At 38.9% G+C, this 23,988-nt stretch overlaps 1 protein-coding gene and 1 non-coding gene across 2 annotated transcripts in view; one reads left to right on the top strand and one right to left on the bottom strand.

Moving 5' to 3' along the window:
- Positions 1 to 23,988, bottom strand: part of LOC101596216 (contactin-associated protein-like 3) — a 246,774-nt gene that overhangs the window by 148,461 nt on the left and 74,325 nt on the right. The window contains exon 3 of the mRNA XM_045144614.1: positions 20,093 to 20,286. Within this exon, the coding sequence (XP_045000549.1) occupies positions 20,093 to 20,286 (194 nt within the window). The remainder of the gene's footprint in view (positions 1 to 20,092; positions 20,287 to 23,988) is intronic.
- Positions 10,548 to 10,739, top strand: LOC123458888. Its single transcript, XR_006635838.1, has one exon. It is a non-coding gene; the product is annotated as a U2 spliceosomal RNA (small nuclear RNA).

Here is a 23,988-nt window from a genome sequence, read left to right as displayed (position 1 = left end):
ATATAACATTACAGTTACCTTTTTAGTTGCTGGGACAAACACTTGACTAGAAGCAGCTTATAGGAGGAAAGGGTTTAATCCAGGCTGACAGATTCCAGGGAAAGCTTCATCTGGCAGAAGAAGCTGGTGGACTTCAGCATCCATTCACAGCAGAGAGAGACAAAACCAAGACCAGCAGTCATGAGAATCCTGAGTTCAAACTGGCTCTCTATATATCTAGTAGGGCTGGAGTCAAGAGCTACTGCCAATGACACATCTGCTCCAGCAGGGCTCCACCTGGTAAAGACTAAGCAGGAAGTGTAATCAAAAATACCTAAGGTAGCCAGGTGAGGTGGCACATGCCTTTAATCCTAGCACTAGGGAAGCAGAGGTAGGAGGATTGCTGTGAGTTCAAGGTCACCCTGAGACTACCTACATTCTACATACAGACTTCTCCCAGACCTTCTAGTGCTGTCTCTGTGGAGTCTTCACCTTAGGATCTTTAACTATATGAAATCTATTTTGATATAATGAGCAAGGTAAGGATCCAGCAGCACTTTTTCCAGATTGATAGCTAGTTATCTAAACACCATTTATTGAATAATTCTTTCTTCTTGTTGAAGTAAATTTAATCATTTGTATTGCTGCATTAGCACACTTTGTTTTCCTGCACATATCACTATATCAATATCTAGCATTCTAAAATTCAGAATCCAGCTTTATTAAATACTTTCCTACTTTCTGGTCTAATTTCTTTATTGTGCCATTTCTTAATGTAATTTTAATTGGCAAATAAATATTGCAAACAACCTGGACTTTTGTAATATGTACACATTGTGAAATAGTAAATCAAGCCATTTCACATGTGCAACACTTCACACATTTATCATTTTTGTGGTTGAACACTTGAAATCTCTCCTTGGCAGTTTTCAAGAAGACAAGACATAAGCTGAAGTCACTCAGTTGTACAACAGATCTCTTAAACTTCTTTCACATAACTGAACTTCTGTATCCCTTGAGAAACACCTTTCTAAGCAACCCTTTGCCTGGCTGATCTCACACTGCTCTGTTGAGTTCGACTCTTTTAGTTCCCATTCATAAGGTCATGCAGCATTTGTTTTTCAGTGTCCGGTTTATTACACTTCTTATTGCCCTCTGGCTTCATTCATACTGATGTAAGTGACAGGGTTTCCATTTTGAAATTTAAAGGGTGAATAGTATTTCATTATAGATATGCCACACCTTCTTTCTCTGCTCACCTACTGATGACCACATAGATCAATTCCGTAAGTTGGCTACTGTGAATGTTTCAATAAGCAGATCTCTCTTAGACACACTGCTTCTGTATGCTTTGAATATATATCTGATAGTAGTATTGCAGGATTGTACGGGAGTCCTGTTTTAACATTACTGTGACTGGATTCCTTCCCACCTTTTACTTCGTAAGGAAAGGAAAGGAAGCTGGCAGGCACCAGGAGGATTTAGTCAAATGTTTTGTCACTTTAAGATCAAGGCCCAGTTTTACCTTTAGCCAGGTGCTGTTCCCATCACATAATAAAACGGGCAGATTGTTGGGTGATTTAGGTAATGAATAAATAACTTTTACCAATATTAAACAAATTAATAGATGTTCTCACTTTTAAAACACTAAAATAAATATTAAGGTTAGAATTCTGTGTCTTAGACTATTCCCACTGAATTTACAACCACTAGTAATGCTTACAATGGTACAATTTCACCTAACCTGATCGAGATACACATTGCATGTATTTTGGCTATTGTGAATAATGTTTCAATAAGCAGATCACTCTTAGACACACTGTTTCCATTTCCTTTGAATATGTAACCAATAGTAGAATTGCTAGATTATGCAGTAGTGATATTTTAACATTTTGAGGAACCTCCATACTTTTTCATAATACTAGGATGTCCTAAATTTCTACCAGTAGAATACAATAATTTACTTTTTTAAGGTTTATTTTTAATTTTTATTTATTTGAGAGAATGAAGGAAGGAAAGAGAAGAGGCAGATAGAGAACGGGCACATCAGGACCTCCAGCCACTGCAAAAGAACTCCAGATGCATGCGCCCCTGGGGAATTGAACCGTGGTCTTTGGCTTTGCAGACAAGCACCTTAACCACTAACTCATCTCTCCAGCCTTCTAACAGGGTTTTAACCTGCATGTCCCTGATGATCAGTGCTAGTGCTCACTTTCCATGGACCCATCACTCATGTACACATCTGTGGGGAAAAGTCGATTTTGGATGCTTGTCCACTAATTATTTTTCTTCTTTTTTTCAATGTGTATGTGGTGTGGGTGCATATGACTATGTATGTTCATAGACACAAGTATGCATGTGCACAGGTGGGGAGGCCAGAAGCTGATGTCAGCTGTCTTCATACATTATTCTCTACTTTATCTATTGAGGCAGGGTCTCTCATTTGAACCCAAAGCTCACCAGTTTGACTAAAATAGCTAGCCAGCTTGCATGGGGTTTACCCTGTCTCTATCTCTTCAACCTGGGTATTACAGGTACATGCCACACATCCAAAATTTTGGAAGTCTGAACTCCAGTCCTAAGGCTTGTGCAACAAGTGTTTCATCCACTGAACCAAATCCCCAGTTCCTGGTTATTTTTTTCGAGGTAGGGTCTCACTGTAGTCCAGGCTGACCTGAAAAATCACTCTGTAGTCTCAGGCTGGTCACAAACTCACAGTAATCTTCTTACCTCTGCCTCCCAAGTGCTGAGATTAAAGGTTTGTACCACCACACCTAGCTTTCCTGATTATTGGCTTTCTGCTACTGATTTGAGCTCCCATATATTCTAGAAACTAAATCTGTATCAGATGTATAGTTTGTGAATATTTTCTCCCATTCTATATACAGTGTCTTTGTTGAAACATTTTCTCTCTACATAAGACCTGGCTTTGGTCAGGTCTCTCCTTTTAAACATGTGTGTACTTCCCCAGAAAGCCAAGCGCCACATGTTCTCTCTCATATGTGGATCCTAGCTACAGATGACTGGGCTTCTGTGTGAGAATGAAAATACTTAGTAGCAGAGGCCAGTAAGTTGAAAAGGAGACATAAAGGGTGGAGAAAGAAAGGGAGGAGGATACTTAATAGGTTGATATTGTATATATGTAATTACAACGATTGTAATGGGGAGGTAATATGATGGAGAATGGAATTTCAAATGGGAAAGTGTGGGGGTGGGGAGGGAGGGAATTACCATGGGATATATTTTATAATCATGGAAAATGTTAATAAAAATTAAAAAGAAAAACATGTGTGTACTTCTAATAGGGAGCAAGACCCAAGTTTCTATTGTGTTAAATGTTTCCCTGCAGATTATTTTCACTTTGCTCCTAGGGATTAATTTGAAGGAACTTAGACAATATGAGCTACTTTAAAAGAACCATTACATATGTATATATTGTATAATGTTCTACCTATGTACATTTACTCTGCTATACAATAACATAGAATCAGCAATGTTTATGAAAATTGGCATAACATGTTGTAAATGAGAAAAACTATAAAAAAAATTTAGAACATATCTTCAGTGGTACAACAACACTTCTATAGAAGTATGAGGAAGAAAAAATAACAACAAAGCCCATATGAAAGCTTATTTTTTGGCTCAGCATGACATTAAGCTCATTAAGAAGATTATGTTATTTTCCTCACAAAAAAATCATGCCCACTTTATAAATGAGGAAAATGAAAAAATGAATTCCCCATGTTTACATAATTTATAAGATTTTTGTTTTCAAAACAACAGCTCTGTAAGAATCTAAAGGCCCAGCACAGGCTCCCATTTAGACCTCCACAGTACATTTGCATTTTCTGTAGTAGTTAAGAATACATGAGCAATTATTGCTCTGAAGTAATCTTAAATGAACTATAGTTAAAAGCAAGTCATTCAAATACAACCTAAAGTAGAATACTTAATATGGATAAAGGAAAAGGTAGGTGTGGGGCTTGAATGCAAAATACCCCCCATAGACCCATGTGTTTGGATACTGACTCTGCAGGCAGGCTGTGGAACCTTAGGTGGCGAAGCAGCGCTTCAGGGAGCTGTCATGGGGGCAGAACTTTAGGTCTATATCCCTGTCACGTGTGTTGTTTGCTTTCTCTGTCTCCTGTCCACAGAGTGACTGTGGCTTCCTACTCCAGCCTGCTATGAATTCCCCACCATGCTGGACTCTGCCCTCTGGAACTGTAAGCCTAATTAACAATTTTCTTTCCATTTGTTGTTTCTGGTCAGGTTTTTGTTCCCAGCAATGAGAAAGTAACTTGTAAGGTGAGGGGAACGATGACCAATATGCAAAAATACACATCACATAAGAATTTTCTACAGAAGTATAGAAAAATATTCTCTACAAATGAAAATCATTGTCTTGTAACTACGTATATATGAAACTAGAAACTTTCATAATTATTTAAGCAGAATTCTCAATAAGTATATAGATGCTTATACTTTCATTGACATAATTTATTGCAGTTAACCAAAATCACAGTTTAGGGAGGAAAAAAGAAAGAGGCTGTCCATCAATATCTTGAGTAGAAAAGATGCTACCACTCGAAGTAAAACTGCTTAGGACAACAAACTGCTCTGATTTGCCAATATCACTAAATTAAAATAAACACTGCTATGTCTTAAGATAGCTGAACAGTCGCAGGATAATTTTTTTTTTTCTTGTCAGGAGGCTAAAGGACTTCCAATCAATGTGGGACCTAGAGGGAAATCTGAAGACTGGCTAGTAAGCTAGACTTTTATTGAGGTCTCCTTTGGGGATGTGGTACAAGTTTTCTTAAGGAAATTGCTGAGAATTTTTACTATTCCTATGACAAAATGACTGACCTGCTCTATTGATTTTAAAATTTGGCCAAGGACAGAATCTCTAATAAAAACAGGATCATTTGCTGTGAAATGAATTGTGGGAAAGCCCTGTTATTTCAGAAATTCTCACAACTGTTTTTAAAAGTTTAGGACAGAGAGTGGTTAAAAAAAAAAAAAACCTGGAAGATTAACAGTTTGTCCATTGAAGGTGTGGTTATCTGACTTCTATCTTTGATCATTTCATAATATCAATCCATAATTTCATTTTGATTATCTATAAAATTTTCAGGCAACTTACTTTCAACATAACATGACTGTAAATTCAGATATTTTTTATAATCTCTCAAGGTCATGTGTTTGCTCTGGGGGCTTATGGATCAACCCTTTACTCAGTCATAGCAACAATGATATACCAGTTACTTTCTTGTTTCTGGGACAAAACACCCAGCCAGAAGCAACTTATGGAAGGAAAGGGCTTATTTCCAGATTACAGTTTCGAGGGGAACTTTCATAATGGTGGAGAAGGTATAGCACGAGCAGACATTTGAGCATCACATCTATACATCAGCAAGAAAGAAGGAGAGTGACCTGAGTGTGGCCATAAGGGCTGGGCTTTAATGCCCTAAGGCCAGCCCCCAGTGACACACCTCCATAATGTCTCTATCTCCCAAAGGCTCCACCAGCTAGAAATTAAGTAAAAAGCTTAACCACAAACACATGAGGTCAGGGGGGACATTTCACACTCTAAACTACTGCATTCTTCCCCATGGTCTTCATAGACTTATAGCCGTCTCATGACACAAAATGCATTAGGTATAATTAGGTCTTAATCAGTCCCAAAACTGTTTGAATCTCCAAAGTCTTATCTGAGACTCAAGACAGTCTTTTAATTCTGAGCCCTGTAAAATCAAAGCACAAGTTATATACTTCCAACACATAATGTCACAGAGTAAACATTCCCATTCCCTCAAAGGAGGAATGGGGACATAGCAGAGAAAGAGTGGACAAACGCAAGGCTGAAAACCAACAGGACAAGCATCAAATCCTGTATCTCTATGTCTGGTACCTGGGACTTGTGATGAAATCTTCAGAGCTCTAAAATGCTTGGGGAATTCCATTGCTCCAGCTTTGCTGCTTGCTTTGTGGGAAGAATTCACCCAAGCCATCAGCTCCCATTGGCAGCAGCCTCATAGTCCTGGTATCTCTAACATCCTGGGGTCTCCACTAGAGCCCATGGTTCATTTTCACTGCTTCCTGCAATGGCCTCACAGCTATTTCAACCCTGCCTCACATTGCACTCTCAATGGAACCATAATGCAACCCATGGCCTCCTATTTCTTGCAGTTTTCCATACTTCTGAAACCAGTACCACGTAGGCAACACTGCTAATAGTTTTTGCAGGTGGGGATGGATCTCAATGTTGAAGAGCAGGAAACTTCATTAGCATTCTTCCTTGAGGCCCCTTTTCAAAAGAATCAACATTCCTACTAGCTTGCACCTTCAATGGGTTGGTTCTTGCCCTCAAGGCATGTTTCATAATATCACAATGCAGAGAAGGTGTCCCATCCTCAGTAGTGGAGGTCTCTATAATGATTGTAGTTAAAGCAATGGCATTCACTCTGGGCCTGGGACCTGAACTTGTTCACATTTCTTTCAGTGCCAAACTATACTTATCAAATCCTTTTGCTCTATATTTTCCTCTGCCAAACACACCACTCTATTACTTCTAAATTCAATTTTGTTCAAGTTCTTAGTATATGGGCAGAATGCAGCTAGCCTCTCTACCAGACATCACATGACCTGCCTCTAGCCCAGTTCTATATAAACCTATTTTACCTATGAAATATAATAAGCCACACAGTTCATCTTCTCTCTGCATTTTGCACCAGAATGACCCATTAAGCTTATTGCACTAGAAAGCTTCTCTAGGCCAAAGTTCCAAATCCTTCTATATTTCTCTTATAAACATGCTCCAAAAACTAAAAATCACATGGTCAGGTTTACTGCATCAATTACCCCACTTCTTGGTACCAATTTTTATAGCAATTACCTCCTTGCTGCTAGGACCAAACAGTCAAACAGAAGCAACTTATAGGAGGAATCTACCCAAGCAAGCAGCGACGCTGTGGGGGTGGAACTGCCCAAGCCTTATAGACCTCTAATGATTTCCTCACAGATTACAGTTTATTTCAACTTACAGTTTCAAGGGAAACTTTCATCTTGGAGGGCAAAGCCTGGCAGGAGAAGACAGCTGGTGATCTCCAAATTAGCAAGGAGAAAGTAGAAATAGCTGAATTCAGAGAGAGTGAATTTAATTCAGCAAAAAGAGCTGAGCTGTAATATCCCTAGGCCCGCTCTCAGCAACACACTTCCTCCAATAAAGCTTCAGGCTCTGTCAGCTAGAGATCAAGTAGGGGGCTTAATCACAAATAGAGGAAGCTGTATGGGACATGTCTCATTCAAACCACCATCAATGGTTTCAGTCCGTCTTGGCAGGTAGTACCTCTGTGTTCCTGGCCTCATGTGGTGGAGGGCTTGTCCCTCACACTAACTAAACTTTGGTGGATAACATTAGAATAAAAAGTATTCCCTTAGGAGGTAAGGATTGACATCCAAAGATTTTCCTCTGACCTCCATACACATGCTATACCATGTGTGTGCCTAAATTTATGGACATTAACACACACAAACACACACACACACACACACACACACACACTTAAAGATTAAAAAATATTTCTTAACAGGCTGGAGAGATGGCTTAGCAGTTAAGATACTTGCCTGTGAAGCATAAGGAGCCATGTTCAACTCTCCAGATCCCATATAAGCCAAACACACAAAGGTGAGGCAAATACAAGGTTGCACATGCCCACTGGGTGGTACAAGTGTCTGGTATTTTATTACAATGGCTGAGGGCCTGATACACCAATTCTCTCTCTATCTCTAAAATAAAAAATAAAATAAAATAAAATATATATTTCCCATACAATTTTACTACCTGTTATTTTTCCTTTTCCTTTTGACTACTGTTTGTTCTTTATATGAGTGTGTGTGTGTGTGTGTGTGTGTGTGTGTGTGTGTGTGTGTGTATCTATATGCAGGCATGTACATATGCTGGTGGAGTGTGAAGGAATGGATATTACTGGTGATTCTAAGGGCTTGGGTTCAAGCTGATGGTGCATGCTATGGCATTTACTGGTGAGCAGAAGCTGTGGGAGGGTAAGGGGTTAGTAGTGAAAGGAAGGAGGTATTTGTGAGCATGTTAATTGTTAAATGTCTGTTGGACATCCAAACAGAAGTAGAATCTGACTTAGAGAAAAAGCTTAAATGTCAGTCAGGACAGGACATGATGTAAATATATGCAATGAGAACCTGCAGAAAAATCTCACAGTAATTGGAAATCACATCTATTTCCTTGTATGATTGCTTATTTTCATAGAAACAAGTGAAAACGAAACACAAGGGAAGAAGCCATGTCAGTGGTTGCTAATCTGGTACTTGGTCTGTAAAATGTTACTGTGTGATCTCTCAGCATGACTCAGACATTTTTACAGCAGTGATGGGCTGGACTTTCAGATATCTTCTCTCTCCTTGATCCTAAGAACTTGTTTTTGTTAGGTAGCTGCCACTACTACTCCTACTTCTACTACTACTGTAAAAAGAAGCTTCTCCTTTCAGGTGGCAGTGACCTTGGGATGACTCAGAAGGCACATGGTGCTGGGAAGAAGTGACAGAAGAGTGCTCAGCACTGAAATATCTCTATCACACCTTCCAAGGCTCAGGGTCCATTGTGGAAGAGGTGGAGGAAAGAATGTAAGAGACAAAGGAAGGGTAGGACTCCTTACAACGTGCTCCCTCCAGAAACAAAATGGCCTGGATATCTGTCAGGAGCCATAGAGCAAAAGCCTCTCCATTTTGCCTGGGCCTACTCATAAGCTGACTCATTACTCAGAAAGCTGGTCCATCCAGCTTTCTGTTAGGTACTTCTGGAATGGGTCAGCAGACTGCTTACAGAATCTTATCTTTTGCAAAAGGCCAGTTTATGGTGAGGATGTGAAGCCTGGTGCAGTCAGCATGTTAAGCCAGTGAGGCAAGATTAGATGAACACCTCATTACATCCCCTCAAGGTTTCCTGACAACTCCTTGCCCTGGCCACGTCCCTTTCCCCCTACAACTCCTTTCCCTGACCATGTCCCCTTTCCCCTACAACCCTATATAAACCTACATGTAAGAATAAACTCTTGAGGCCATGACAAACATCTAGCATGATCTCCTTCTTGTGTCTGTTTGCCTTCTTTCATTCAGGTTAATTTTCCCCTCGTTTCTTTGTTCGACTCCCCACTGGCCAGGGCAAGTGGCACCTGAACGTGAGGCCCGAGGTACGAAGTGTGAACTGAATGTTGCTCTAAGTGGACAGCCGTCCCAGCCATTAGACCACCACCCCACCAGAGGGGTGAGTGAAGGTCTGCATAGAGGTCACTACAGGCAATTCACCTGTAATACAGACCCGCACTGTGATCATCACAGAAAAAGCCCACCCGTGAAACTGATCCGCTTGAGGTAAGTGACGAATTTTAGGCAATTAAAGTAAAGACTATTGAGTCATTTTTTTAATGCACAAGAACTATGGGACTTCCTTTTTGCACTTCTCTTCCTCCTTTTATTTTTGGTTGGTGCCATCACGTGGAATTGCAACATAGCGACAGGGCAACTGAAGCCTCTTGGCCAGAGCTACTCTCTGGCATTGGCTGAAGGCCCTTATCCCCCTGTGTGAATCCCGACAACCCTTTCAGGCATTGGCAAAGACCTCCTATCTAGCCTCTCTTCCTATCAACAAAACTGGGTACACAACAGCCAGTAAATGCTCTTAGAGAGGCTGCCAGCTCTTAGAATTACGGTCAGGCCCACCAGGGAACCCCCATGCCGGTTCTCTGACCAGGAATGTTGCCCTCTGGTCTTGCAGTTTCTCCTCCTTTCCTTTTCTATCATGGGACAGACCCTAAGTAAGCATAAATTGTTGAAAGGCTTAAAACTTCTCTCAAGGCACAAGAAACATGGGTTAAAGAAAAAAAAAAAGAGAGATTTAACAAACAGTAAAAAAAGGAGCTAATTGCCATAGTAAAAGATATTTTAAAAACACAAGGAATTGAGATTGCTTCAAGTGCTTTTTGATTTTATCAGGAGGATTTGTTCTTTTCATGTGTGTGTATATGTGTTTATGTGTGCTCACTGTGCTTGCTAGTAGTGTCATGTTTGTGACTGTTTGTAACTAAAGAGATGAGACGGACGCAGGTGACATTCCTTTCTCTTCTAGAGAACCATTTCAGGGAAATCAAAGACCTAAGCATAGAAATTAAAAAGGAAAAGTTGAATGTCTTTTACAGGAGTAAATTTGCCAGATATTTGTTCTAGATCAAGTTCACCTTACATAGAGGATCATTAAAAACAACAAAACTTCCTCTAAAGAGGTAACTTATAATTTGTCAGATATTTTTTAGAAAGATTGCAATGTCCTGTTACTTAAAAGAAGGAGGCAACTGATCTGACTTCTGAGCCAGCCTGCCTCAAGATAACAATACAATTTGCCTTAACTACTCCTAATAAAATCATTCCCAAGTGTGTTATTGGTATTAATGATATAAAATTGTATTACAACTGCTTTCTTTTTAGTAATAGGATTAATCAATTTGGTGTAATTTTTTAATAGCCTTATAAGAAAGATAATCAATTCTCGGCCTTTTGGCTAAGATCAAGTGTAGTATATGTTCTTTTCAGTTTAATATCTGATATGTCCTCTATCCAAGGACAATATATTAAATGGATTTTTTGGAGCTTGGAGTTGGAATAGGAGCTTACTCCGTCCATTCCACGCATCGACCTGGTATTGCAGTACTTCCAGGAATGGGGCACCCCCTTGGGGAAATAAAAAAAGAGAGAAAAGATAATTAATGATGGGGTAAGATGAATTGATTGAAGGAACTGGAAAAGAATTTTTCAATGTTGGGACATAGAATGCTCGTTAAAAATGCTTTGTGAGTGGTACTGAGAATGTTAAAGTATGTGGATAAAGATGTGCGTATGTAGGAAAGAATTTTCAGGCTAAACCTAAATGCTATGCCTAAAGTTAGAGATTCTTCAACTGTTTACAGACTCTTAAGGATACTCTAAAAGTTTTATATAGGGACATAGTCCTAATCTAAATTCATCTTACATTAGACACAGGTGATGCCTATGTTAGGTGGGTCACAAAGTCATAAGTACAGATGTAATTGGAGGTTTAACCAGGTTAAACATAGACAAGAGTCTATCACCTTGTGTTTTGCAAATGGGTAAATTTGCTATGTAAAAACAAACAACTTCGGAATAGGAAAGAAATGTCAGGATGCTTATCTCTCTGCTCTGCAATTTCATTTTGCTCTTGCTTTCCAATATATGCTACTTAAATTCATGGAAACCTGGGCTCTGAAAAAAAAACAGATGGAACCCCCTTTATCTCAAACCCCATGCAAGTTTAAGCCATGTGTCCCCCAGACTCTGACTAGAGACAAAAATGGCCAATTGTCTCTGACAAGGAAAAAGGAATACAGCATATAACTGTGGTTCTCTTTAGTTCCTCTCTTGTAAACACCTAAAGTCACATCTGTTATATAAAGTTTCTCACTAGACAAAATGTTAAATAGATAAACTGAGTCATATGATAAGGCCTCACTCATTAACAGGTCACTGATGCTAATTTGTTATGATTTAAGGGTTATATAACTGGCTTTAAGACTCTCTCAGTAAAGTAATTTAGGTTCCTCTTTTCATCAAGGTTTTAACTATTCTAAAGATAAAGGCTCACATAGAAACGGTCAATTTCCAAAGGTGAAGTACTCATACCTAAAGACATTGTGACTTTACAGATACCTTCTGTCTTATTTATGCTAATTTTATTGAATGGTCATAACTAGGTTTAATCACTTAGGTTTAAGTGATTTAATTTCAGTAATAATAACTTTCATCTTTCTGGGATTTGTTGGGATAGCTTACTTAAACTTTATCAAATTTAAGTCATGGGTAAAACATAAAATTGTTTTATGTTAATAAATATTTATGTGGTTCATAAAATCAATAGCTACCAAGTTCAAACCAAAATCATTGGTAGTCAAATAATGTTTTTTCTTTCAAAAAAATTTATCAAGGGTTATATTAATATTTAGCTAGCTATTTTGGCTCAAAAAAGGCCAAATTCTACTCTATTAGATGTAAAGTAACTGTCTCAATTTTTGCATCTTAAGTTCAGTGCTTATAACAAAATTAACTCTTAAGACATATTCCCTACTTTGGGGTACAGCCTCATGCTCAAACAATGGTGCTCATCTAAAAAAAAAAATATATATATATATATATATATATATATATATATATATATATATATATATAAAATTCAAGCTCCATGGTTCTGTTTCCAATGTTCCCTTGGTAATTGGTACACACACAGGTATCTGAACTAATCAGAGATGTTTTCACACAGGTGCTAAGACCTTATACCGTCTTACTTGTTCTTTTCTGATAATTTCTAGGTTAAATTAGGTAAGTTTATAAATCAATTGCTACTGTTTTCAAGACTGGTAACAGGTTCTGCCTATATTTATAAATGTTAGATATTTAAAATGTGAGATGTGCCTACTTCCTATGCCTCAGATATATGGCTTATGCTGCCACAGTACAACAAAAATTTTAAAGATAGGACAAAACAATTTTAGAAGCCCTTGTACCATTCTTTAACTAAGTCTATTTCAGTAATCAAATGTGCTCTATATGTACACACATCCAGGCTGATGTAACTTCCTTTCTGATTGTGTTAATCACCTATGTATAAGCCAAAGCCAACTGGAATCTTTAGAGTAAAAAGTGTCAATATTTTGGCCTGTACTCCCATGTCATGAGGCCACTGGAGATGATGGGACACTTCTACACTGGCCCCATGGTAAGTCACCTGTCTTCCTGAGCAGGGAGGATATGGAGACCCAAGCAAAATTGGTGTACATTCTAAAACAGGAGAGTCACAATTGAGGAATAATCGGCCCTCCTGACTTCCCAAAGAAGGGAACATCACTTGGCCAGCATGCCCTGACTCATCCTAACAGGCAAGACACCAGTAAACTATGCGGCTACTCCTGTGTCCCTGAAGTCTCTTTGGAGAACCATTAATGACCTCTAAAATTAATCCTTAATTAACTTTTGGCTATCTGCATGGTCTTAAACACTCAGAGAGATATCTGTAACCAAAGATTAAAAAAAAAAAAACCTTAAATGTATAAATGGCCCTTAACTTCTGAAATTAGCTACAGCCACGATGTTACTACAGGAACAACTTGCTGCAGGCCATATTGGACCTACCACCTCTCCTTGGAATACTCCTATCTTTGTATTGCTCCAGGACCTTAGAGAAATTAATAAGGCCATGGTAACTATGGCGGCCCTACAACCAGGCCTCCCCACTCCAGTAGCAATTCCTGCAGGACATTGCAAAATCATTATTGACCTAAAGGATTGCTTTTTTACAATTCCCTTACACTCCTCATCAGCATTTTACATTTAGTTTACCTGTGGTAAATTTTAGAGGCCCTGAAGATAGTGGAGGCTACAATTCTGAGCCAAAGAGTCACTTTTGTCTCTTATAAAAAGCCTCTTCTCCTGGTCATTTGTGCTACTGAATTTACACCCACTCGGGTGTTCTGGCAGGAGGGGCTCCTCTTCTGGGTACATTTATCCTCCAAAAGTTAAAAACGGGGGATTTATATCCCATAGAAGGCTCTCCAAAAACATTCTTCATCATGCACTGTTTGTCCTAAACTTTTTTTTTTGTTTTGTTTTTTTGGTTTTTTGTTTTTTTGAGGTAGGGTCTCACTCTGGTCCAGGCTGACCTGGAATTAACTCTGTAGTCTCAGGGTGGCCTTGAACTCACGGCGATCCTCCTACCTCTGCCTCCCGAGTGCTGGGATTAAAGGCGTGCGCCACCACGTCCGGCTTGTCCTAAACTTTTTAACCCTTGATGCTGAAGGAAAGGCAGCAGCTGATCGCTTTTGGCACACAAATACAAAAAATACCTTTGCCAAAGCCATGTGGAAAGATCCTTTAACCTTAAAATGGAATAGCCCAGACCCAGTACTCATTTGGGGCCGAGGATCAGTATGCTTGCTTGACACCAAAGTAAATGCTGCGAGATGGCTACCAGAGAGACTTGTAAAACAAGCTGATGATCCTCCAGTGACATCTCACATATCCAGGGAAGAAACCCTTCCCTGAGAGAATCTCCCTTTATCCCTAACAGGACAAAGCTGGAAGGACCTCTACTTATCTTAATTCTCTCACTCACAATCAGACCCATTATTATAATTAAAATCGTGTCTTTTATATGTCAACAGATTAAAGCCATTAAGGTGAAGCCTTTACAGGTCCATTATCACAGACTGGAGCTGGCGGATCGAGGCGTTGCCACTGAAAACCTGCCACCTGCAGCTGTCACTCTCCCTTGATCTTACATTCTGTACTTATTTACTATACTGCTGTCCTCTACACCTCTGCTATCGCTGCGGTCTACCTCTCTTGGCCAAATAGCTACCCCTCCTTTAGGAGCTGCATAGGATTCAGGCCTATACATATCAGCTCACAATAAAGTGAGTGTGATATGGGCACCAACATGGGTGTGAGGCAAAGCACTGCAAGGGAAGGTCCTTATCTGACCACTTCTGGATTCCCTGAGAGGTATACCTTGCATGGAGGCTTGCATGGAGTTTGCTACCATAACTGTTATCACTAAGGCCATGCCTTGGTCTCCGGCCACATGGCCCTGCCTCCCCTCCCCAAAGGTACCAAGGGCCAAAGATTGTGGGAAAAAGACATCCCACAGGAGGAGTTGGGTCCCTACTCTCCCAGTTGGTTGATGCCCACCACTGCAAAGTGGACCTCCCCCTCTTTTTGTATAAAAGAAGGGAGGAGATGTTGGGAGCTATGAACCAAACCTCAGCCATGTTAACAGAAACCGCCATATAGCAAGTTAAGTTTCTACTTCTCCACCTAATACTCAACTACCAGAAACAAAGACTGCCATATAGCAAGTTAAGGTTCTACTTCCTCACCTAATATTCAACTACCAGGGGATCATACACTTGGCTGAATACTCTCCCATGCTGTTGGTAGCTGATGAAGAAACAAAGGCATTGCAGCCCACCCGTTGAATAGTGGGCCTCCCCCTCTTTTGTATAAAAGAAGGGAGGAGATGTCGGAGCCATAGAGCAAAAGCCTCTCCATTTTGCCTGGGCCTGCTTATAAACTGACTCATTACTCAGCTGGTCCATCCAGCTTTCTGTTAGGTACTTCTGGAATGGGTCAGCAGACTGCTTACAGAATCTTATCTTTTGCAAAAGGCCAGTTTATGGTCAGGATGTGAAGCCTGGTGCAGTCAGGATGTTAAGCCAGTGAGGCAAGATTAGATGAACACCTCATTACATCCCCTCAAGGTTTCCTGACAACTCCTGGCCCTGGCCATGTCCCCTTCCCCCCTACAACTCCTTGCCCTGACCACATCCCCTTCCCCCTACAACCCTATATAAATCTACATATAAGAATAAACTCTTGAGGCCGTGACAAACATCTAGCATGGTCTCCTTCTTGTGTCTGTTTGCCTTCTTTCATTCAGGTTAATTTTCCCCTCGTTTCTTTGTTTGACTCCCTGCTGGCTGGGGCAGATATCATGACCTCACAGTGCCTGACGCTATCTATACAAGACCATCATAATAGGAGGAAAAGAAAGATCATGACATCCAAATAAAAGAGACTGATTGAGAGGGGGAGGGAATATAATGGGGAGTAGAGTTTCAAAGGTGAAAGTAGAGAAAGGGAAGGGATTACCATGGACTATTGTTTACAATTATGCAAGTTGTCAATAAAAAAAATTAAAATTAAAAAAGAAACAGAAAACACTGTCAACTTTTCCCAGAAAATAATCTTAATCACTTTTATCTGCCTTTTTCCCTTATTAATTCTTGTGGCCTTGTTTGAATCACCTTACCTTTTAAAGTGCTGTAACATTAAATTAAGGTATCTATTCATACCAACTATGTATCTGTCATGAAGTATGTTTTATTAATTAAAAATATGATACATGGTGAATGTTTTCCTATTATGTAGAAAATTTTCACATGTTCTTATATAACTGGGTTATTCTCTTTGAAGCATAGCTTTTGTTATTTGAAAATCATAAATATGACAATTATTTCTGATTTTCTTGGGCATTTTCCATTATAAACCCAGCATAGCACTTGAAGCAGTCAATGTGAGGTTTACAGTAAGAATAGAGTTTGGCCAGTAATTGATATGACAGGTGCAATATTTCTTATCTAAATTTTAATTCCAGATTTGTTTCAGATTCAGATGGGTTTTTTGCTGCTTCCTCAGATTTTAGAAAGGTCATACTGAGCCTACAAGTATCAGTGACTAGGTAGAAATTACACACATTACTGTTTCTTTAATAAAACATAAGGATATTCACATTAAAAGGGTAAATAAAGAATGTAAATAGCCTCAAAGTCAGGATATTCAGATTTTGCCTCTAAATGTGCTTGTGTCTAGCTTGGATTTTATCATTTTAATAAGTTCACTTCTGGAATTCAAAATTACAGATAAGTAACTAGAGATCTTTAATAATAGAAAACATTAGTAAGGATAATGGATGGGCCCAGATCAAAATATAAAATAAAAAGGCCATTAGGATAGGATAAGGAAACCATCCAAGAAATGTATAAATCCAGATAATGAAATTTTAATGTCTCTTGGACAGAAGAATGAAGAAAACAGTTTTCTTAGAAGAGAGTTGGGGATGCATTCTCTTCTCCTGGGGGAGGAAGTTTAATGCAATGAGTTTAAGGCAGGAGAGGAGTCATTGTATGAGGTCATGTTAGGAATCATGGTGAAGTGTTTTCTAGAACATATAATGTTCTTCTTTCTTTTCGTTTTTTGTTTTTTTTTTTTTTTTTTTTTTTTTTTTTGAGGTAGAGTGTTGCTACAGCTCAGGTTGACCTGCTGTGTGCTATGTGGTCTCAGGGTGGCCTTGGACTCACTATGATCCTCCTACCTCTGCCTCCTGAGTGCTGGAATTAAAGGCGAGTACCACAATGCCCAGCTAATTTTCTTTATAAAATATTTTTAACAGTGTTAGCATTTTACATATCAAAATATTTTTGTTAACTTGTCTGAGGGATAACCTAGTTTGGGTGTGTGCAGTGTGTGCACATGTGAGCAGATGTGCACATCCCATGTGCATGTAGACAGAGGAGGACATCAGGTGTCTTCCTCCATTACTCCTCTACCTTATTTCCTTGTTACAGGATCTCTCACTGAACCTGGAGCTCACACTAGTTTTTGGTAACACAGCCTCAGCAATCCTCCTGCCTCTATCCATCAGCACTGGTGTTACACGTATGCATGGTCTAAGGCTGTTTATGTGGATGCTGGGGATTTACCTTGGATTTTTGTGCTTATACAGCAAGTGTTCTTCCCATTGAGCCATCTACTCATCCCCAAGTTTATGAATTTTTAACTCCATTTACCTACCTCTAAAATGAATACCTAGGTAAAGGGCAAACGTATGATTGTAAAGCCCCTGTGGTAAATTTGGAGAAATAACAGTATCAGCTCATATCATTAGGAAAGTGGTAATTATAAAACAGACAAATAGTGAACTTTATTTTTCAGAAAAGTAGCTATGATAAAAAAAAAAGAAGGACCCTACATCACCAAGAATATAATTATGATTCAGTCCTATTTTCCGGGTACATTACTGAATTCTATCATACTTGCTTGCTAAAAGAAAGAACTGTGGACCCGGAGATGCTGACATCATACTTAAGAAGCCCACCTATCTTCATGGAGATTCTATAATGCAAACTCAAGACCCTTGCTCTTTATAGTTTTACAACTGTAGCCAAAGCCATCACCTTCTCCATCTTACTGTGACCAGGCATCTTTCATGTTTCATTACTTGCTTTTTGTCCCGTCAGTTATCCATGCTTTTGTTCACATTACTTCTGCCTTCTGGGATCTCTTCCAACACTCCATACTATAGCACTTTCTTCAAGGCCTATTTGAGCCCCACTTCATTCTCAAATCTCTTAGGGAATGTGTCTCATAGTTCAGTTCTAAAAATATAATCATCTCTGGGTTATTTTGTAGATTCCATCTTTTCAGTAGCATTGACATTTTGCTCACCATGCAAAATTCCATGCAGTGAGTCAGAAGTAGGAAACAAATTCAGTAAATGGAAGTATTTGCCAGCCATAGTAATGGAGGATGTACAAGATGTGCTGATTAATTTCTATCCTCAAACACTATCTAGCTCAAAATGGTGGGAGAGTCCCAAACCCTCCTAAGCATCCTGATCTTTGCTTTATAAGTCCTGAAATGAGCAGAGTCAGGAGGAGTTCCTTTCAATGTGGTTATTCATGAAAGGCATCATAGGAAAGCATGAATGTTCTTCATTCATTCAGTACATATTTCAAGATATCTAGTTGTTACAAGGAAGATCTATGCTTATAGATTATATCAGTTTTCTAAAGTTGTTATAATAAAGTACATCTAGCTAGCTAAAGTCCTGGAGGCCAGAACTTCAAAATCAAGGTGTCCACATTGCCATGCCAACTTTAGAAGGATCTATTCCATGTCATCTCCTAGTTTCTGGCTGCCTCAAGGGTTTCTTCACTTATAGACATACCACTCCAATCTGTCTGCTAGGGCATTCTCCTTGCATATTTTCATGACATATTCTCACTGTGTGTGTCTCTTAGTGTCCCATGACCTCCATTAGTAAGGACATCAGTAATATTGGATTACCACAAACTCTACTGACCTCATTTTTTTCCTTAGTTACCTCTTTAAAGACCTATCTTCTGAATAACATCATACAACTGAGGTACTGGACATACCAATGTATCTGTTTGAGAGGATGACAATCCAACCCATAGCAGAGAAGCAAGAATGAAAGACACTGTGGCATTCAGGGGATGCTCATGCTGTGATGGTTCATCAGAAAAGTGGATCATCACTCCAGTAACGTGTGACACACTCCTACAGGGAATGGGACTAGGGAGCTGGCATCATTGTTCCTTTCTACTAAGAGTTTACCCTTTACACTGTTTCCCCATAGGCACATAACCTTCAAGAGTTAGGTGATAAAAGACGGAAAGTATTGCCATTGGGTAACAGGGCAGATGGCTTCCTCTCTGGAGTATTTAATGGAACAATAAAAATGTTCATGGTGCTTCCATCATTTATATATTCTTTGCAAAGGAAGAAGAGAGTCCAGCTATGAATAGTGTGCAGAGTATAAAAGATCCACATTTCACAATATCATTTTATAGGGAAACTCTCCTCAATAAATAAATATCAATAATCTATACACAGCAAGATTCTAAACACATTTACTTCCAAATATGTTATAGTAAGCATATTTTAATAAGCTAAATGAATTTATAATAGTCACAAAAATTAATTCAAAGTGATTCTCCCAACGAGACATTCACATACAATCAGAGCTAGAAATGATACCACTGCTTTGAGAACATCCAAGTATTCCAGAGATCTTGCTGAGCTCTATAGCCTATGCATTACTCCTTGTGCTGTGTAGTAAAAAGCACACAGTACTTCTACCTCAAGGTCTCCTTCCTCAACTTGTTAAACATAACTTGCTAATTTTGTTAAATTTTCAGTGTCTTTCAAAAGTATTGAGAAAATAAAGAATGAGTTCAATATAGTAATACAAAATAATACAAAGGCAATTATAAATTTATTAACTAAAAGAAGAGAAAATAAATTATGCTTAAATTACCACACTGCTTATTATAGCAATAGTATTTTTCAAAGTTTTCCTGAAACAGATGCCTTGCTTCCATTGAGAAAACACTGTCAAAGGGATCCTTAAGATGCTGTTTCTCATGAGATGCACACTGACTAGTTATTTTCTCTCTCCCCGCAACATCTCCATGCTGTTGTTCTGCACTGTGCTTCAGATGATATAATTTCATATGTTTGCTTCGGTGAAATCTTATCAAAATTACCTTTCACCAGACTAATACCTTGATTTGGTTATTATGTAGTGCTGGTAAGTGTTAAAATATCACATCTTTCCTATGAATATTAGTGATTGTTGTGCCAACTAAAAACAATATGTTTTCTTCATGCGTGGGCAGCAATTATTATTATTATTACTAGTAATTATGAGAAAACATACCCAGATGCTTTCTTCTTGACGATATTGCTTCCAGTTCCTCCCACCGTCACTGAACATCAGGAGGTAGTTGGTCACCCAGTCGGAGCTCCCATATCCTCCCTGGGTGGCCACAGCAGTGACCTCCATTCTCTTTCCAAGGTCAACCTGAAGCCATTGATATTTATTGGACACAAGTGGGGTCCAGCCACCAGCTCCTTTTTGGAACAGAAAAGGTAAAAAAAAAAAAAAATAGTAAAGAGGATGAAAATATTTTTTTGAAAATATTGAAGAAATCTATTTTTGGATTAAAAACTATAGTATTATCAATATGTATACTAAATTTAAGAAAATCACATTAGAATTATATGTAAATGGATGGACCCTACATTGTTTTCACATTTGGCTAGATAACCTCTTTTTTTATTTTTATTTATTTGAAAGAGAGAGTCCGAAAGAGGCAGATAGAGAAAGAGAATAGGTATGCCAGGGCCTCTAGCTGCTGCAAATGAACTTCAGATGCCTGTGAACCTTGAGCATCTGGCTTATGTGGGTCCTGGGGAATGGAACCTGGGTCCTTTTGCTTGGCATGAAAGCATCTTAACTACTAAGCCATCTCCCCAGCCCTGGCTAGATAACCTCTTGATCCTACAGTACATGTGTCTCCTGAGTAGAGAAAATGATGTCAGAGAAATTCAACGTTCCTGCCACTTTTTCAAGCTAGTGTATTCATTAGTCCATGTTCAGGATTTATTCTTTGCCAAATACAGGAAACTAATCTTCTACAGCAGGAAGTACAGTGTTGAGCATTAAGTAAACACACGTGCTTAAAGACTGACAAGAGAAATAGACATTTAAAAAGACAGTTCAAAAGGCTAAGTGATCTTACATGTGTGAGGCCCTGGGTTATAGGCTTAGTATGAAAAATAAAATTAAAGGGATGACTCAAAATATACAGTACTTGTTTAATAAGTGTTACTGGTGTGTAGAGTCTAAATAAATGGAACTTGGCAGCAGAGAATATAGTGGTGTTTTATCAGTATGGAGAGAAAATGGAACAAAATTTTAATTAACAAGTATAGGATAGCTAGTGTACAAGTGAGACATAGGCAGGTGAGGTAGTTTGATTGTACATCCCATCCCCCCACTGACTCAGGTGTTAGAATTAAACTTTTTTTTTGAGGTAGGGTCTTGTTGTATCTCAGGCTGACCTGTAATCCACTATGTGGTGACAGGATGGCCTGAAATGCAGAGTAATTCTCCTACCTCTCTCTCCCAAGTACTGTGATTAAAGGTGTGCACCAACATGCCTGGCAAAAATTAAACTTAACTTGGGTCTCTAGCCACCTGGCAGGAGGAGGTATCTCTGGGGCAGATCCTGGAGTCTAACCCCACGGTGTCACTGGGAGTGGATCTGAATTCAAGCCTGCAGGTGTAAGAGAGCAGCCTGAGCTCTGGTGGACTTGTGTGAGCTGGTGCTGGTGTTTGGCTTGCTGCAGTTTTTCTCTCTGCTTGAATGGATGGAAGAAGCTTCTCCCACCTTTGATGGAACTTCCTTTGGATCTGTGAGCTTGAAATAAATCCCTTCCTCCTCTGCACTCTGCCTGTGTGGATGCTCATCCCAGCATTGTGGAACTGTCTACTACAGCAGGGTAAAGTCATTTGACTCTGTCTATCACAGGGAAAGCGAGGATGGCCTCAGTGTGTGAGGGCTTTCAGGGTTAATGGAAAGGGGTGTCAGGCATTAAAATATTGAGGGGTAGAATATAAATTTTGCCATTGTTGTTAGTATCAGTGCCACATCCAAAGCAAGAATATGAGTAAGAATTCCTGGTGATATCTTACTGATATATGTTATTTTTCCATACTACTAATTAAAATTGGAGGATTTCCCTTAACCACTACTTTTTAAATTATCAATTTAAAAATATAAATATCTCCAAGCTGAATAAATTGACAGACTTTTTCTTTTCCTTATTACAGACACTTTCTGGAAGGATATGATAGAAGGTCAGAGGTTCTAGACAGTTTATTGTAATAACTGAGCTGTATTGTGCATCTTCTATTTAAAGATTTAAAGGTTTTTAAAATAATTAAACTATCATTTATAAAATTCTTAGTACTATGTCTAATATAAAATACATGTTTGAATAAATTTGATTCTATTGTAACATAGCTAAGAGGAGAAACAAGTAATGAGCATATTGTACTATAGTAGAAGGTATTAGGGGAAAGTACAGAAAAGTATATTTATAGCCACCTCTTTGAGGTTGATGGTCACACACTTGTCTGCTATTTCTTTATGCTTTCCAATTTTACAAATTCTTTCTAAGATTTCTTTTCTTCCCTCTGCCCATTTCGGTTTCCCACTTCACTTGCTAAAAAAGGCCCATTCTTTGATGACCTCCAAGCCTGGTAATATCTGCGCCACTTATTATAATAAACTGTCTAGACCTTAGATCTTTTTATCAGCCTTCAAGAAAGTGTCAGGACTAAGAAAAATAAAAAGTATGCCAATTTCCTCAGCTTGGGAATGTTTCTCTTGTATCTTTCTGTTGAGATCTACGTTTTCTCCTGTACCTTTGAAAAATATAATGAGTGAAAAACTTCCCAAGGTCTATGTTAACTACTAACCAAGAGTCCCAAGGTCTGAGTTAACTATATGATCCCCCAACCCATGGTGGCTTCAGAGAAGGGTTGGGAAAAAATAAACGAGATGCTATCAGCCAATTCATCACCTTGATATAATATACTAGGAACACACACACACACACACACACACACACACACACACACACACACATCAATTGAAAACTGTTGTAAGAGGCAGACATTAGCAGGCTTGGAGGTCATTAATGAAGGAACACTACCTCCTGTCCTCCTGATAAGATCAATCAGAAAAACATCAGAGTAATATTGACATGAGATTTAAAATACAGGCTGGAGAGATTTGCTCAGTGGTTAAGGTACTTGCCTACAAGCCCAAAGACATGGGTTTGATTCCCCAATACTAAGGTAAAGCCAGATATACAAAGTGCACATGAATTTGGAGTATGTTTGTAGTGGCTACAGGCCCTGGTATACACATTCTCTCTCTCTCTCCTTACAAATAGATGATTAGTTTTTTAAGAACATTTAAAATACCATATGAAAGACTGAGCTATTGTCCTCTCACTTAAGAGTTAATCAGACACTGCCACTAACTCATCTTGTCAAGACACCATTCCTCACCTAAAGACATGCTGAGGAGGTGGAGGAATAATTAACTTCTGAATGAGGTAATGTAGTATGCACCCAGAAACCCCTCCCTTAGTGCAGTTGCTTACTGGTCTTCACTGCTAAGCATTTCCACTTCTCTGATTTCTAACTCGGGAAGAATAACTTTTCTTTTTCTCCTCCTTTCTCTTCTTTGGATACTCATCAAAATCCCAAGCATTTTTGCCCTAGCAGTCTGAGGCTTTTTCTAGATAAATTTTCTTTGCTTTAGTGCTCATAATCCACATGTATAATTTTCATGGTTGGGAGACAAAGGTTAGTAAGAAATCTGCAACAAAATTCTTAGGGACTATGAAATATTTTAAATCCACAGCCTCATATCTTGAGTTACCACTGATGACACCTTCTTTACTTGCATTTCCTTGTAATATGTTTTTGGAATTTTCCCTCCCTCTCACTTTTGATCCATAATAAGTAATTAACAGGGAAACACAGGTAGAGAAGCAGGAGGAGGGAAAATGAGTCAACATGACCCTGTTGTACTGGGGTCCTGTCTTCTTTAGATGAAACAGGAGCCCATGTGGGCTTTAGTTCTTTGCTCTCTCACAGTTCCTGGCTTCGTTTTAATAGTTACACTTCTACTAACAAAGGTGACACATTTCAGGTAATTGATTCTACTTGATACCCAGAGCTCATATTCTTAC

The sequence above is a fragment of the Jaculus jaculus genome, chromosome 2 (genome assembly GCF_020740685.1).
Source record: "Jaculus jaculus isolate mJacJac1 chromosome 2, mJacJac1.mat.Y.cur, whole genome shotgun sequence".
NCBI lineage: Eukaryota > Metazoa > Chordata > Mammalia > Rodentia > Dipodidae > Jaculus > Jaculus jaculus.
The sequence above is the reverse complement of the archived record's forward strand: the minus strand, read 5'-3'. Positions and strand labels throughout refer to the sequence as shown.